Genomic DNA, 16,695 nt, shown 5'->3' with positions numbered 1-16,695 from the left:
TCTAAAGAAGAAAGATCACCACTTATTGGCAACCCAAATGCATTTGTTTGTTTCCTTTAACTAGTTATACCCTGTGTGCTAAGTTACTCTCCTCTCCCTTTCCCCATGAGGCCCAAAATAGCTTTATTAATAGGAACATATGCTGTTTATGTTCTTAAAAAAAATCAGGGTGGTCTTAGATGTCTGTCTTCCATTCTGGCATTTCCCTTTATACAACCCTTTTGAATTTTCTGTTTAAAAACTGGCATTCCAATAGCTTTTCTTTGGCCTAATGCCTGGGTCACATATAGCAGCAGCAAATTAGGAATGTTAAGACGTCCCCCAAAGAAAAATGTTTGTTATGAAAGTAGAGCTGATGTGACACTTGGAATTAGAGCTTCTTAACTTATCTAAATGACAGTTAATGATGGGTTTCTTTTATTCTTATTTTAAAGAAGGGGGGATAAAAGTGAAAGAAATGCCCAGAGGCTGAGATTGGGTTTGGTTCACCAAACTGTTAAATGTCAAATATACTATGCTGATAATACACCTTTTTATCTCTTTTTAGGAGCTAATTTTGTTACTCGAAAAATTAGCCGGTCAGTGGCTAAGATTTACCTTGGACAACTGGAATGTTTCAGCTTGGGAAATCTGGATGCCAAACGAGATTGGGGCCATGCCAAGGACTATGTAGAGGTAGGAACTGACTCATTATGTTCTTAAAAATACCTGCATCAGTTGGTGTTTTCAATGCCGGGCCTCTAGTGGAAAAGCATGACCTACAAGAGGTGGTAGCATATAAAATTTTGCTAACGCAGATATGTATAAACTTACTACTTTCAATTTAAGGCTTCACAGTTCAGCTTTACTTGTAGATTACACTGAGTGTTCCTTGAATGTGGAAACCTCTCACAATTGTTCTTTTTGTTATTTAAAATGAAGGTGTAGGTCATTCTTTTGGATGATGGATGAAAAAATGTTTGAGTAGTGTTCTTTTCTTTCTAAAGCTTCTTTCTCCTTCTCGCTTCTTGCATCTTCTCCCTCCTGCCTGCCCAATATACATATAACTAACTGTGAAAGAATTTTTAGGTATAAAGGTGAAGTTCTCAGAGCTTCAAGAAATACTACCTAATTTCAATTTGTATAATCCAAGACTTTCAGATTTACATTATGCTACTAACGTACTCTAAGAGTAATATTCTTATGGAGCTTTTGGTTTCTGGTTATTACCCTACACATTTCTTAAAGTATGACTTTGCACACCAATAAATTTTGTTCATTAAAAAGAGAATTGCTAATAGTGATGCTATTGCATAATACTGGATATAGTTAAAGGGAAATTCGAATTTTCATTCTTGGGACTTAGATACACATTAAATTTTGGTTTGGGTTAGATATGTTACATGTATAAGTAGTGTGATTTTTCTTTAAGCAAATGGTTATATTTTACCTTTCCCTGATCAGTATGCTTTTAAATATCCATGGTGGTTTCTGTGGCCAGACATGAAGGAGCATGTTGGTAACATTGTCTTTTTCCCTGGAGTCTGCTTGTCCTTGTTTAGGTGCTTACAGATTTCCTGTGTTCAGGAAACTATTTCTGTCCTTAATGATTCCTCTCTGGGAAACCGGATTTGGCTTCCTTGTTCATTGATGCGATTCAAAAAGAAACTTGAACATTTACGAAAGAAAGCAAACAAGTAGTTTATTTGTTAACACAGAGGTTAGTCTCGGCAGTGTTATTATTTTTGTTTATAACAATTAAAAATGTTGTATACTTGAACACCTAATACTGATTTATATTATGGATAAAAAATTAGCTCTAATTTTAAATTTTAAACAGTGTAACATTTATATAATTTCAGTATGTTCTTCTAAGCTGTCATTACAAAGAGGCATTTATTTTACGACAGTAGACATTAGGTACATTTTAAGAACATTACATTAAAAAATATATAAGGCCACAGTTTCAGAAATTTTAAGAAGTAGGAGAAAGGAGATGTTATCAATAGATGCTGAAACTCTGTTTTGTCTAACCTATATGGCCTAACCTACTTAAAAATATGAGGTAAGTTTTATAAAAATGAATACATTACTTTTTCAAAAATATCATTCTAGTTATCTGTATATACTTAGAGCAATAGAAAGCTATATAGGTACCTTCTTTTCCAAACTCCTGTTCTCCAAATTCAGAACCAAATAGATCAAATTTCATTCCATTTAATTTTTTTTTTTTTGCACCAGGGTAAAAAATGAAGTTTTTATTAGAACTCAGAAATAGGGGTGCCTGGGTGGCTCAGTCAGCTGAGCATCCGACTTTTGGTTTCTGCTCAGGTCATGGTCTCAGGGTCATGAGATCGATCCCTGCATCAGGTTCCACGCTCAGTGGTGAGTCTCAGAAATAGATTTTGATAGTGAAACAGCATACCAAATGTTTTTTTTTTTTTTTAAGATTTTATTTATTTATTTGACAGAGAGCACACAAGCAGGGTGAGTGGGAGAGGGAGAAGCAGGCTTCCCGCGGAGCAGGGAGCCCGATGCGGGGCTCGATCCCAGGACCCTGGGACCATGACCTGAGCTGAAGGCAGACGCTTAACGACTGAGCCACCCAGGCGCCCCCAAATGTTAATAATGCTTATTACTGGTTATGTTTATTTTCCTCTTTATATTTCTATATTTTCCATATATTTGAAATGAATGTAAACTTTTTCAATCAGAAAAAAAAATTAATGACATTTTAAAAATAGGCCAGAAAAAAAATGCACAACACTATTAAATAAATACAGAGTAATGAGTAAGTCTTTTGTGAGCTCAGCGGAGCTGGAAGAAGGACTGTGCTATCATCTCACTCCCAAAATGCCAAGCCTAGCACTGGTCCTGGGTGTAGCTCAAACTTTGAAACAAAGGGGCCACAATTGTTTTCATTTAAAATAAAAGCATTTTATATACATTTTGGCTCAAAGACTTCAAAAAGGTCTTCCCAAATGCTGTTTTGAAGATTCCTTGACAGGATGGTGTCGGTACAGTGAGCCCAAGAAGCCAAACCATCCATGCAAAAGTAAAATGTTCTGACCTTTCAGTAAGAGTGTAAAATTTTCAGATTTTATGGAGAAACAGACATACAAAATTAAGTCATTCTCATTGGCATTCAAGACCTGATTTGTTCCACAATACAAATAGGTTTTGCTATGAAGGATTCCCCTGGGGTTCAGACAGTAACACATGTTGATGATGTAAGAAGCATTGTATAGTTCTCATTTATGGGTCCTGAAAGTCGTCTAAATTTCTTGATTTCTAAAAAAAAATGCCATTATTAAGTAAGAATTCATTGTTTGCTGTTTCCATTTTAAGAAATATCATCATCCTTTGCATTTCTAAATGTATTAAAATGAAGTTACTTCACAGACTTGTGACTAAAAGTAGATGTTGCCAGAATTAAAGTCAACAAGCATAAGAATGAAAAAAGAGAAGCATTGTTTGTTTAGAGTATATCTGCATCCTGGCGCTATAACCAGCTTTAGAATAAAGAAGCCTTGGCAAGTACAGATCAAGCAAGTCATAATAGCATCTTATTTACACTCATTTTAATTATATAATCTTTCTCATTTATACACAAACATATTGTACTGGTGAATCTTTAGATTAAGTGACGTCCTTTTTTAGTTATGGATGAACTTCCACAATGAAGAGTAGAGAGCATTTGACAAACAGTGTAGGGATCCTAGCTGTGTCAGTGATTTGCTTAGGGTTTTATATCTCAGTTTACCCATCTGTGAAAAGGGCATAATAACAACCCTGTAAAAAATTAGCATTAATGTGCTGTACATCCATGATTAGAATCTACCTCTGTCTTGTAAACATTTTTGCAACAGTTTATACAAAGCCATTTCCTGTTGCTGATTCAGGTTCATTAATATCCATTTATAGTCTTGTTTCCTAGATCAAAATGATTTAAAACTTAATTTGAGTGGGTAAGCAGTATTTCAACTTGAAATGAAGAATATAAAAACTAGGGGCGCCTGGGTGGCTCAGGCGTTGGGCGTCTGCCTTCGGCTCAGGTCATGATCCCGGGGTCCTGGGATCAAGCCCCGCATCGGGCTTCCTGCTCGGCGGGAAGCCTGCTTCTCCCTCTCCCACTGCCCATTTGTGTTCTCTCTCTAGCTGTGTCTCTGTCAAATAAATAAATAAAATCTTTAAAAAAAAAAAAGAATATAAAAACTATATTAAATTTTATTGTACTTCAGGATAAACAAGTTATATGCAGTTATATCTTTTCCAATATTTTATTATAAACTTACAGGATTGTTGAATTAATTTTACCATGAGCAGCCATATACCCTCCACCCAGATTCTATAATTAACAACTAACAATTATTGTTGCAATTTGAGAAAAAATATTACTGTTTAAAAACTTATGTAGTGCTTGATGGATCAGAGCTCTAAATACTCAGTTTACACAAACACAGGTTATCAAGAATTTGCACTTCTTATGGGATATAGTCAGTTGACAATTCAAACTTTTAAAATATTTTTATCTTCTTACATAATTATATGACACCATCTTGCTCTGTTTTCATGCCTGCTGCTCTCCACATACATTGAAGTAACTCCTTGTATTCATGAGAACACACTGGGGGCTGTTGTATACCACATCCAAGCAAATTCAGGTAGTCAACATTTTAACTGCATGGTCAACTGCAAAGGAGAGGACCTCTAACTTCTCTAGGGGGCATTGGTCTTTCCACATATCTTCTGTTCAGTACCTACCATGGTCATGGTTCTAGTTGCTACACGTGACAGTCTTTTAAACTTTGTATAAAGCCCAATAAGCCTGCACAGTGCTAAATTGCACAAAGGTAAGCAGATTTCTTTATTGTAGGACTGACTTCTCCAAACTTAGGATATATGAATGCACCGTGGCCTGCTAAGATTAATAAAGGTTTCTCAAACTTATTTAATTTTGCCACCCTTTTAATAAAAAATATACATTAACATCTAGCAGTGCAGAGGTAGAAAATGACACCATATGTTTAAAATTAATGGTAACAGTTTGGTTAACAAGGTCCCAGTGTGATCCTACCTTGATGAAACTAGCTAGAATACAACTATAGCCAGAAAATATTGAGAGGTGAGCTAATTGACAAGGGCTGGACTGGAAGTATCTTTAAGTTATTACCACTCACAAGAGGGTCCTTGCTCTTGGGATACATGGATAATCAAGTGACCTAAGTCTGAGCTTTTTCCAAGACTGAGCAAAAAGCCATTTTAAAAAATATCATGAGGTTTTACTGCAACAACTGACCATACAGGTGCTCTTGGAGAGTTCTGGCGCAAAGGCAATCCAGGGCACGTTCAAATTATTAGGGGAGGATTTTTGAGATTCATCTGAATTTTTAATATAATGGTCTCTCACACATACCTCTTTCTTTTCTCTCTCCGTCCCCTCCTTCTTTCTTCCTTCTTTCCCCTCCTCCTCCTCCTTTTTTTTTTTTTTTTTGGCAGGGATCATAGATTAATTTTTAAAAAGCTAGTTTTAGAAAAAAAATAATAGGGGCGCCTGGGTGGCTCAGTCATTAAGCGTCTGCCTTCGGCTCAGGTCATGATCCTGGGGTCCTGGGATCAAGCCCCGCATCAGACTCCCTGCTTGGCGGGAAGCCTGCTTCTCCCTCTCCCACTCCCCCTGCTTGTGTTCCCTCTTTCACTGTCTTTCTCTGTCAAATAAATAAATAAAATCTTTAAAAAAAATAATAAAAATTGCCAAATGTTGGACACTCATTATGTGCCAGAAACTTTACTGAGGACTTTACATACATTATTTTATATGATACGTACACCAGTCCTTTACAGATGAAGAAATTGAGGTTTAGAGAGTTCTGGGGATGATTTGCCCAAAACCATGGCCAACAGAGGTGAATGAACCCCGAACTCCAGCCCAGGCCTGATACCTCAGCCATTCTCAACCACTAATTCACTTTGACTTGAGGGGAGCAGAGACATAAGCAGTGAGGTCTAGCTAACTTTCCATTTCCCAGAGAGACAAGACATTGAGCTTCTCTCCCTTTTCTCTTTATGCCATTTGTAGTCCAAGGGGAAGAGAAGTATCTGGAGGACAGCATGTGGCTGAGGCAGTGATCAGATCTTGCTGAACCCATTATATTGACTATATTAGACAAAGATGCAGAGGATACGTTTGGGGAAAATGGGTAGTCAGGTGTCCTTCCCTAGCTGTCCATTGTCTATTGTCCAAAGTCTACATGAGTTAACTTTCCTTACAGCTTTCAGTTCTCCGTTGATACCAGAGACCTGAGGGAAAGCCGGGGAGCCTCTGGCAGGGGGGCAAGTAGACCGTTGAGAGAGCTGGGGAGAATTAACCAGTGTTTCCCCTTCTCTCTTCCTTATCTGGCAGTCTGCTGCTAGCATTTTGCATCCTGTATTAATTCACACAAATCTGGAAGAAAAGGATGCCATTTAAACTTTCTGAAATTTTATTTAAGGGAACGCTTACTTGTTGCAACAATGTCAACAAACTGTTTGTTTGCTTCTATTTTTTTTGTTCAGGAAAGTAGCTCGATTTCTTGTTGTGTTTGAATTCTCTAAAGTGTTCATGGAACCAGAATCTGTTCTTTAGGTAAGGCCTCACTTAACAGAAATGCAGGAAGTCATAGTTGCCCTATTTCCACTGACCAGGTCTTGAGTGATTGGGGATGACATCACAGGAGTGGCCAAGCCCCCAAATCCCAGGAACACTAGGCTCTGTTTAAATTGTTGTCTCAGTGAATGAAGACTATACCAGCAGAATTTCTAGGATAGATTGTTCATCAAGTTTTCATCCACAGATAGTTAAGAAACCAGGAGGTGGATGCATTTTTAGATCATATTTTCAGTTGTATTTAAAAAATTTAAAATTGAGCATCTGACATTAAGTTAGAAAAGTAGTTCTTGGCAAATGTGTATAAGTGCATTTACGTGGAGAGAAAGGATGAAAATGAATATGGAGTGGAGTTGCATATTCAGTAGATATAGTGCCCGTGGAAACGAATTATGAAACTTCGTGTAAATGCCATTTAAGTTCTAATGGGTAGCAATTAACCACATTAAGGTAGAAGCTTGTACTCCACCCTTTACTCACTCCCACTGATGCTAAGTGTCATCATACCACTGTGGATCATGAAATGACTTCTTGTACCTAAGAAAGTCATGGCTCTGTTCTTGAAAACAGTCTTAGGAAAACAGTGTAAAAAGCCTCCTGTTACTCAGATTATCACACTCATTTACCTACGTCTAAAGTGTACCGTGAGGTTCGGGAGCTTTCTCCTTCTACCCCCAGTGGGGCCTGCCCAGTGTCTGTGTGCTGTTCCTCATCCTGCCTGAGCTGCCCTTCCTCACGCTCTCCTCTGTCCTTCCTGCTTCTCTCTGTTGTCTCTCCTTTCCTTGGTGCCTCCCACTTCACATCTGCCTCTGCCCACAAATGAAAACTGGCTCTTTAACTTCAGTAACAAGACTATTCATGTGATATAGACGTAATTGCCTCTTATAAAATATGACATCACCTAAATTTAGTGATGATTTTGCCTGTAGAAGGTATATATCTTTAATATTAAATGCTTCATTTTTACATTAGTGCTCTCTGGAAAGGACAGAAAGCATTTGCAAGTATTTCCTACTTTCGTGTGTCCCATGCCTAGAAACGCCCATAAATTACTATCTCTCTCATACACACACATACCCCACTACACACACACACAGAGTCAAAACCCTCATTTTTACATTCATTCTAAAGTACTGTTTGGTTTTATCCCACTTACCTGCTTTATTCAGAGGAAATCATTTACTAAAATTACATGTTTTGTCCTCACAGAGCCCGGGCCTGTGGCCCTTTTCTGTGACTTTCTCAGACCACTTTGGGCCTCTTGCTGCCATCAGGAGCCCAGGCTCCAGGTTCCCGGGCTTAGCCTTAGGGAACCCTTTAATACAAGCGTGTTAATTTTGCCTTTACATCCAAAGCCACAAAGCAAAAAACCTCTTCCAAATAGAATGTTCTGTAAGGTAAAGACATGCATTTTATTTTCTGCTTCTGTGTATCATGCTAGAAAACATCTCTGCTTATTTTCTGCCATAGAATCATAGCAGTGAAGTCTCAAAGATTCTCATCTTTTCTTTCTAGGTAAGGAAAAAATTTTGATCCCCTCTGTGAGTGTTGAATCATTTGCATTTGTAAGATCAGTTATTTCTTTTTCTACCTATTGAGTTTAGTAAAGCTGGGATAGCTGATGGCTTTATAGAGCAATTAGATCTGAACTCAGGGGCAGTCTCTGTGATGGATACCTTGATCTGTCTCATGGATTGTTCGCCCAGGGCAGCGATTTTAAGACCAAGAGGCAGACACCTTTTTGGACTCTTTTTGGAAATAGATGCTGTGCAGGAATGAAATGTCTGCCACTTTGACTTGCCAGTTAAATAGCTTTAAAATAGGTGATTGACTTTGTTCTATGTTCTTTACTCTGTACCTTTTTGTGGTTCAAGAATATTCAAAAGCCACCACCATCCTCTTGGGGTCAGATTTCCAAAGGGTTTTCCCATGTAGCTTTTACAGTTGTTTCAGAAACTGAAGGTATCACACATGTAAGCTAACTATGCCCCAAATGGACAAATTTGGGATACCATTAAGTGAGATCCCTTTTTCATTTTAGAAAAGATAGACTGGGGCTTCCACCATGCCTAGTTAATTTACAAGGGTAGTTTTATAAAAGCAGTATTACTTAAAGGCAAAATTGAGAAACCCTTGCAAAACTGTCTATGCATTATTGATTTGAGTCTCCCATGGAAATTATTAGTCAAGCTCCTAAAGAAAGAGATGGAATTACTCCTTAGTATAGCTTCCCCAGCTTTCTCTCAAAGTCACGTAAAATATTTGAGATCACTTCTGCTATTTTTTCCTCATATTATTAGGAGAATGATTGGGTTTAACTCATTACTGTTTATTACTTTCTGAAGAATCCAAGTAGATTGAGCTCTCTGAGAACCAAACCATTCCTCCACAAACATAGGATACGAAGTGGTTAGTTGTCTAGTATCAGTCTCTCAAGGAAGCTCCTTGAAGGCAGGAACTGGATATTATTCCTCATTATTGTAATTGTGCCTCCCAATATGCTTGGTACAGAATGGCAGATGCCCAATAAATACTCTATTTGACCATTTCTTTATACAATTTATAAAAATGACTATATATAAAATGTGTTTTATTCCTTTCATTATTAAAAGATTATTTTCTAAACTTAGCAGAAGATATTCCCTACTGAATATGATCTTACCACATTTAGGTTTCAATTGTGATGGATTTACTTGACTCCAGGAAGTAGTGTTTTCAAGCAGTTTTCTCTCTTGTTGCATGCAGACCGTAAAGGAAAACTGAATAGTGCCCATATGTTCTCATACTATGGTAGATTTCCCAATTATCTGCAGATTCTACTATCATTAGACTCTATTCCTATTTGTAAAAGAAGGATATATGAGCCGATGGAAAAAGTAGAATGAAAGAATGATATACTGGTCCTGATTTACCAAACAGAATTTTAATAATCACAAAAGTGGCATTAGCTTACAAGATAAGTGCCCCTCAGCATGACTGGTAACACTGACATCTGCTCATTCAGAAACCTCTTTACTTGTGTGGTCCTCACTATATTTCTTCTCAGTTTTCAAGACTCTCATTTGATAGAGGATTCTTCTAGATAAAGCAGGATTTCCATCACAGATTCCATTGTCTTGGAAAACTTTCACTCTTCCATTCCTTCCCCCTTCCCGTCCTGCCTCCCAGTCTATTGTATCCCCCCCACCCCAAAACACACACACACACACACACACACACACACGGAGCAGGTCACTTTCTAATAATAGGACTTTGTTTTTAAATACATGTAAAAATTAAAGATTCTTATATGGAGTTCTATGATAGCAGCTGGAGAAAACCTACATAAACCGTGCAGCTAGCAGAAAAGAGAAGTATTCCACAGTATCTTTTTGGGTTCTCTGAGTGTGTAATTTCATTTCCTCCCCTGGTTTCACAGATCTCTGTTCCCAGGTCCATCCTCCAGCTTCTGACTCATGAAGTGGAGTGGTGTGCTTCCGCCCCAGGGGCAATGGTGTGTGGGTTGCCTGGGTGGAGCCTGGAGGAGGCAGGTTGCATTCCAGGAAGGTGACCGAGGCCCTTGCCTCTTGGCCATTCTGTCACCATGTCCACACAATACAAATACTCATCCTGGGTGTGGCACTGGCTTCTTGCTCCTTGCAAAGATCAGAATCCCAGAGGCTTCGCAGTTTCACATGTTTTTTCTTATAGTATCTCCTTTAGGTCAAGAATTACTTGCTGATTTTCATTGGATCTTAAATTTCAGGTTTGAAAACAAAATACAAAGAGCTTTCACCAGACTTTTTTTTTTTAACCCCCCGAAGGTTATCCTCTTGTATTTGTGTAGTGCTTTATCATTTACATCTTTGGATTCGATTCTCCCAACAAATCTCAGTCAGTGATTAGGAGAGCAGGAATTATTATTTGCATTTTCCATATGAAAAAGCTGGCTTTGAACGGAGATGCCCTGGCCTTGTGTCGTACAGTGGGTTCCAGCCTGGCCCCACCGGCTGTTCAGCGCAGCCCCTTAGGGTGAAGCAGCACAGCGTTTCTGGGTTGATTCTTGGTATATTGAGTCATTCCTGTGAGATTTTAAAACCATTTTTTTCACTAACTTCAAAAGTTGACCATCTAACAAGTATTACCTCACCAGGAATTACAAATGAACTAGAATTTTTACTACTGGCCTTCTACCCATTCTGTGAAACAAAGAGCACAAATAAGAGAAATTGAGTTAGAAAGAAACTCTAAAACACATGAAGAGCCAAAAGTTAAAGGGCCAGGTCATATATTCTAAATGGGAGACTTCCTCTGCAGTAAGTGTTAACTTAATAGTTGTACAATCATATAATTTGAAGAAGATATCAACTCTGTACAGGAAATACAGGTTTAACAGAAATCATTTCATTTGATCCTTATCTTCAAAAAAACTGAAGAAGTTTGAAGAAATGGCATAGGTGGTTTAAATTCCATTGCCTTTGTCAGTGGCAGCTGAAAGCTTCATTGTAGTTAACTACCTGCTAGAGCCTTTGGGAAACCAAAGCATCATTGACTGGCTGGGCCAAATGAGTCATCTATTAAAATTATCCCTAATGAATTACCGGTTTGCTTGTTTAATTGCGCGTGATATAGGGCTCCGGGATGTTAGAAGTCTAGTGAGACTCAAAGAAATTGTGTTGGCTTAGTTAAGCGTGTCAGTAGGATCTTTCCTAACTCACAGTGCACTGATATTCCCTCCCTCCCCCTCCCTCTCCTTCCCTCACCCCTTCCTTCTGTGCCCATCCCTCCTTTTCTCCTCCTTCCAGTCTCTCTCCTCTCCATTCTCCCACCCCTGCCTCCATCTCACGCATGCTCTCTCTCTCTCTTTTTCTCTTTGTGGGTGGGGGGAGACGGTATCAGAAACTCCTACTTCAGAGCATCTTTGATAGGGCTCATAGTTTTGAGTATTAACCACCCAGCTTTGCTCAATGAAAGCTTTCTTAAAGCGTGATAAACTACAGCTGTTACGCCCTCTTTTATTTGTGCACTGGGCACTGTGTGAACAGCATTATATTGTGAATAGGTGACTACTGGGCTTCCTCTCTTTTTCCTACAACTGTGTGTTTTCCATATAGAATAGAGTAGCAAAAACATCATGGTAATAAAAGGCTAATTACATGAAAACCATGATCATCACATGAGTTTGTATGATATCACATGAGTTTTTGTGATATCATGCTGATACCACACCAGCAAGAATTTTAAGATCTTCAAGTATAGCTTACCTCTCATTTCCATCTTTGTAGCATGTTTGAGAGGTGGTTCGCCAGTCTGCTCATTTCTTCTCAAAATTCTGCTCTACTTTGGGGGTCACTCTGAGCTGCCTCCTTTTGTTTACTCTCTTCCCCAGCTGCTTAACCACAAGGATTGACCATTTTCCCTGTAGTCCTGTCACCCTTTATTCAGAGCCCTCTGAGTCCCTGCGACCAGAGCCCTTATCCCAAGTTGGTTGGGCAGCCTTCTTACACACAAAACTCTCCACATCTCATCCCCATGCTGACCTTCTTTTGTAGACCCCAGTGCCCTTCAGAGTGTCTGAAACATAGGATGTGCTCAGTGTGTTTTTATGGAATGAATGAATACCTGAGAAGGAATAGACCTAAAACCAGATTTGCTTCATTGATTCATTTAATTTAAAGACTGAAACAACTTGCTACATCTTCTGATCCTGTGCCCTCGTCTAACAGGTGAAGTAACTCATTATTCAGAGATATTCACTGACTTGAGATAAAACAGCTGGTTCAGGGACACCTGGGTGGCTCAGTCTGTTAGGCGTCTGCCTTCCGCTCAGGTCATGATCCAAGGGTCCTGGAATCGAGCCCCGTGTCTCCTTTTGCCTGCCACTCCCCCTGCTTATGCTCTCTTTCTCTCTGACAAATAAATAAATAAAATCTTTAAAAACAAAAACAAAACACGGCTGGTTCAGAGTCTGAACATAACCGCAGTCTTTTGTGCTCTTTCCACTATAGCGTCTGTCAGATCACATGACCAACAAAAGGGCTACAGGATGCATTTTGTCATAGCTGTGGAGACTCATCATCTAGGTGGTTCATGCATCAGTTAGGAATTACACTAGTGTAATTACACTCAGTTACAAGTGGCGGCTTACTAGGGGTTACTTTACTCACCATGAAAAGTCCAGAGGGGGGTGCAAGCTGCTGCACAATTCATAGATGGCAGGGCCAAATCTCTGACCATTCTTTCTCTCATGACTCCAGGGTGGCAGCAGTCCCAGCTGTCCTGTGCAAATAAATCCCCTAGGACTATGTCAAGGAAGAGAAGGCTGCAGATCTCTGGGTGACCAGCTCTAGCATTCTGTTAGCCAGAGCCATGGCCCATGGCCAACCTGCTTGGTAAGGGAGATCATGATGCCACGTGTTTAGTCTCTCAGCCTCTCTTTCTAGTCAAAGAGGACAAGAGACTGGGTGCTGCAGGAGACACCTACCTGTGTCCAAGTGTGCATTTGCAAATGGTATGGTTCTGCACTGGCCACGGTGAGCGAGGGACAGAAGGGGACCTGAAGCACCAGGCTCTTCTCCTGGCCTCACCCCAGAAGCTTGTGTCGAGTGCTGTATCACAGTTGACCTTCATGTGATTGTGAACAACCACATTAAATTGGATGTTCAAGAAGCCAGCATGTAGACTGTAGTTACTTTAGGCTCTGTATTTAAAGGTTTATTTTTTTCAAATCATTTTTGTGATAATTCATAGGTGCTCAGTCTAACACAAATCATATGCTATTGGCTTCCAAATTTTTGCAGCAGTGCCTGTTTAAAGATTGCTAGTAGCTTTTCTCCCCATCAAGAAAACCATTCAGATCTATAGTATAGATCTACTGTTTTCCTTCCTTCCCCCGACTCCACAATATCTATTTACTGGTATGGATGGGAACATAATGCAAAACTGTACTTGTCTTATTTACATAAATCTCCCTGTTAGCTTTCCATTTTACCATATCTGCATTTGAGTTTGACCTGTTAGTGCTTTTTTGGTTTTATAAAGAAAAAAAAAGTGCTTCCCTCAGCAGAACCATCTGGCTTCGTTTCCTGTTCCTCAGCAACTCTATGTGTATTCTAACAAGGCCAGCCCTGTGGTTTTCCGAGTGGTGCTGTTACACTGGTGGTCTTAGAATTCAACAGGAGTGATGGAAAAGTTACACTATAGGCTTCTTTCAAGTCTAAAGTTTCCAAGGTGGAAAAAAATGCATATTATTGTCATTATGACATAGCATTATTTTTTTTCTGTGACTGAAATATAGTCTTTTAAAAAGAATTACACCATTCTATTCTTTGAGGAAGAAAATGCTTCTAAAATGTCTTTTAGATAGTGGGCTACCAAATTTGCATGCCAGCAAGCTGAGGTGACTGAAAATATAATTGAGACATGCTTACAATATGCAGGTTTTCTTAGAATCAGTTAACAGTAACTAGTTTTTTTTTCCTTAAATTGAGATATAATTGACATGTAACTTATAGTTGACCCTGAAACAACATAGGTTGGAACTGTGTGGATCCACTTTCACAGAGATTTTTTTTTTTTTAATAAATACAGTACAGCATCCATAAATGTGTTTTCCTTATGATTTTCTTAATAACATTTTCTTTTCTCTCGCTTACTTTATTGTAAGAATACAGTATATAATATATAGACAAAATATGTGTTAATCGACTGTGTATGTTATCGGTAAGGCTTCTAGTTAACAGTAATCTGTCAGTAGTTAGGTTTTGGGGAGTCAAAAGTTATACATGAATCTTTGTTCAGGGGTATCAGTGCCCCTAACCCCTGCATTGTTCAAGGGTCCATTGTATATTAGTGTCAGGTATACATCTCATAATTTTTCAATATTTGTATATATTGCAAATTGATCATGACAGTGAGTCTAGTTTAGTTAACATCCATTACCATATATATAGTTACAAAATTTGTTTCTTTTGGTGAGAACTTTTAAGATGTACTCCCTTAGCAACTTTGAAATATACAATATAGTGTTAAAACTATAATCACCATACCGTACATGACATCCCATGACTTACTTGTAAGTAAGTTATAATGACTTTATAATGGAACCGTTTGACCACCTTCACCCATTTCACCAGCCACCAACCCCTGCCTCTGGCAACCACCAGTCTGTTCTCTGTATCTGTGAGCTCAGTGTTTTTGTTTTTGTTTTTGTTTAGATTCCACATGTAAGTGAGATCATACAGTATTTGTCTTTCTCTGACTTATTTCATTTAGCATAGTGCCCTCAAGGTCTATTTATGTTGTCCCAAACAGCAAGATTTCCTTCTTTTTTTATTGCTAAATAATATTTGTATGTGTGTTTTTGTATAATAGCTAGTTTTTTAAAGGATCAAATAAAGGATCAAATTAGCAATAACAGCAAGCCAATTTTGTAACTGAAGGATTCTCTGTACTTTGTATTTTGTGTGACCGAAGGGAAGGTAAATCTGCTTTTGACAGGTGATTTGTAATGCTGCTTTGGCCTTTTAGTGCACTCAGAGATCATCTGGGAATTGGATATATTCCCACAGAGGTATGTGTATAAGGAGGTGAAACTCTGTATTTTTATGTTGTAACATTCCACAGATTTTGAAAAATTTCTCACCATATATGCCCTTATTTTCTCTTTTCTGAAATGCTGCTTTTTAATGTAACATGGAATCAAAAGGTTTTTATTTGTGTACGTGACTGCCTGTCTACTTTCTTTCCTTCTTTCCTTCCTTCCTTCCTTCCTTCCATCCATCCATCCACCCAATATTATGTGGAACTCAGATACATAAGCTATGGAGAGAGGAAGACCCTCATGGTATTTTTTTCTCTCTGTCTCTCTTTTTTAAATACGTTTCATGTTCATCAAGCAGTAGGCATTACCTTTGGGGACAAATTTTACTACATAAGATAATAAAATTAAAGTGCTTAATCTAACGCCTACACATAGGAAGGACTAAGAAAAAAATAAAAAGCCCTCTCCAAAATTACTTAATTATGTCACTTCTTTTTGGTGATTAGGGATGATAAATGCTAAAAGTATAGGAGTATGAAATCTCTGATTCTTCCATGAAGTTTAAAAACTGTGAGCTCAGACTTACTATTTTTTTATGATGGGAGACACTGAAAAACACTCTGCACCAGAGGATTCAGCTATTTGTGGTGTTTTTCCTCCTATATTAGTCTTTGCCCCTCCAAGACCTTGCTTAGCCTGAATGCTGCTTGAAGATGTACAAAGTTGAAGGGAATGCTCATTTTTAATTTTAAGAGGAAGAGAAAAAGTTAAAAATTGAGGCTAATAAAAGTTAATGAGGAGCATTTAAATCCTTTAATGGTTCACTTTATGTTGCAAGTCAGAATGGTTAATGCTATTATTGTATATGTGTGGCAACATCCTTTCTCTGCTATAATTCTTTTCCCTTGAAAATGAGCCAATGCGACATGGAAGGCCTATCATACTCTTGTGATTTCTGTTCATTCTTTTGACGAACTCCACACTTTTTTTTAATGGGAGAAAGAACAGGGACAAGGAAATTAAAATATAAAGTTCTGCTTTTGGGTTTTTTCTCTTTTTTTGCCATTTTCCTCTTATTTCACAGATTACTGAATAAAACATAGTTATCAGTGGAGTGACCATTTCTAACTGTCTCTTTGTACGTAAAAATTTATTTTGGGATGGGAAACATTCCCCAAACCCAGAGGGTACACTTAATATGCCAGTTTTCATTTGAGAAGAATTACTTTTCAGTTGTAGGTGTTTTGGGATGTAGCCTGACTCAACATCCAGTATTAATGGTCCAAAGATAGAACAGCTGAACTTTCTGACTGGCCTTCTTTGGGAGACATTAGCATGTCCCTGGAGACAGTTTCCCTAGCTCTGGTTACTCGAATCAGTATGTAGAGAAAGCTTATTACTTTTAGAAACATTACTCTTGGATGGCCCTGTCTATTACTCAGATCAAATATATGGTATATATTGCTGTTTTCTTTATGTTAGAAATGAACTAGATCCTCACTGTATCCTTGACTGCAGAGTCCAGACTATGGGAACCTATCCCATATCA

The 16,695-nt window shown here is 38.3% G+C and overlaps 1 protein-coding gene across 2 annotated transcripts in view; it reads left to right on the top strand.

Moving 5' to 3' along the window:
* Positions 1-16,695, top strand: part of GMDS (GDP-mannose 4,6-dehydratase) — a 641,507-nt gene that overhangs the window by 337,457 nt on the left and 287,355 nt on the right. For both annotated transcript variants that reach the window (XM_078055620.1, XM_036106055.2), the window contains exon 7: positions 548-675. In XM_078055620.1, the coding sequence (XP_077911746.1) occupies positions 548-675 (128 nt within the window). The remainder of the gene's footprint in view (positions 1-547; positions 676-16,695) is intronic.

The sequence above is a fragment of the Halichoerus grypus genome, chromosome 9 (assembly GCF_964656455.1).
Source record: "Halichoerus grypus chromosome 9, mHalGry1.hap1.1, whole genome shotgun sequence".
In the NCBI taxonomy this organism is placed as follows: Eukaryota; Metazoa; Chordata; class Mammalia; order Carnivora; family Phocidae; genus Halichoerus; species Halichoerus grypus.
This window is presented reverse-complemented; position numbering and strand designations above follow the sequence as displayed.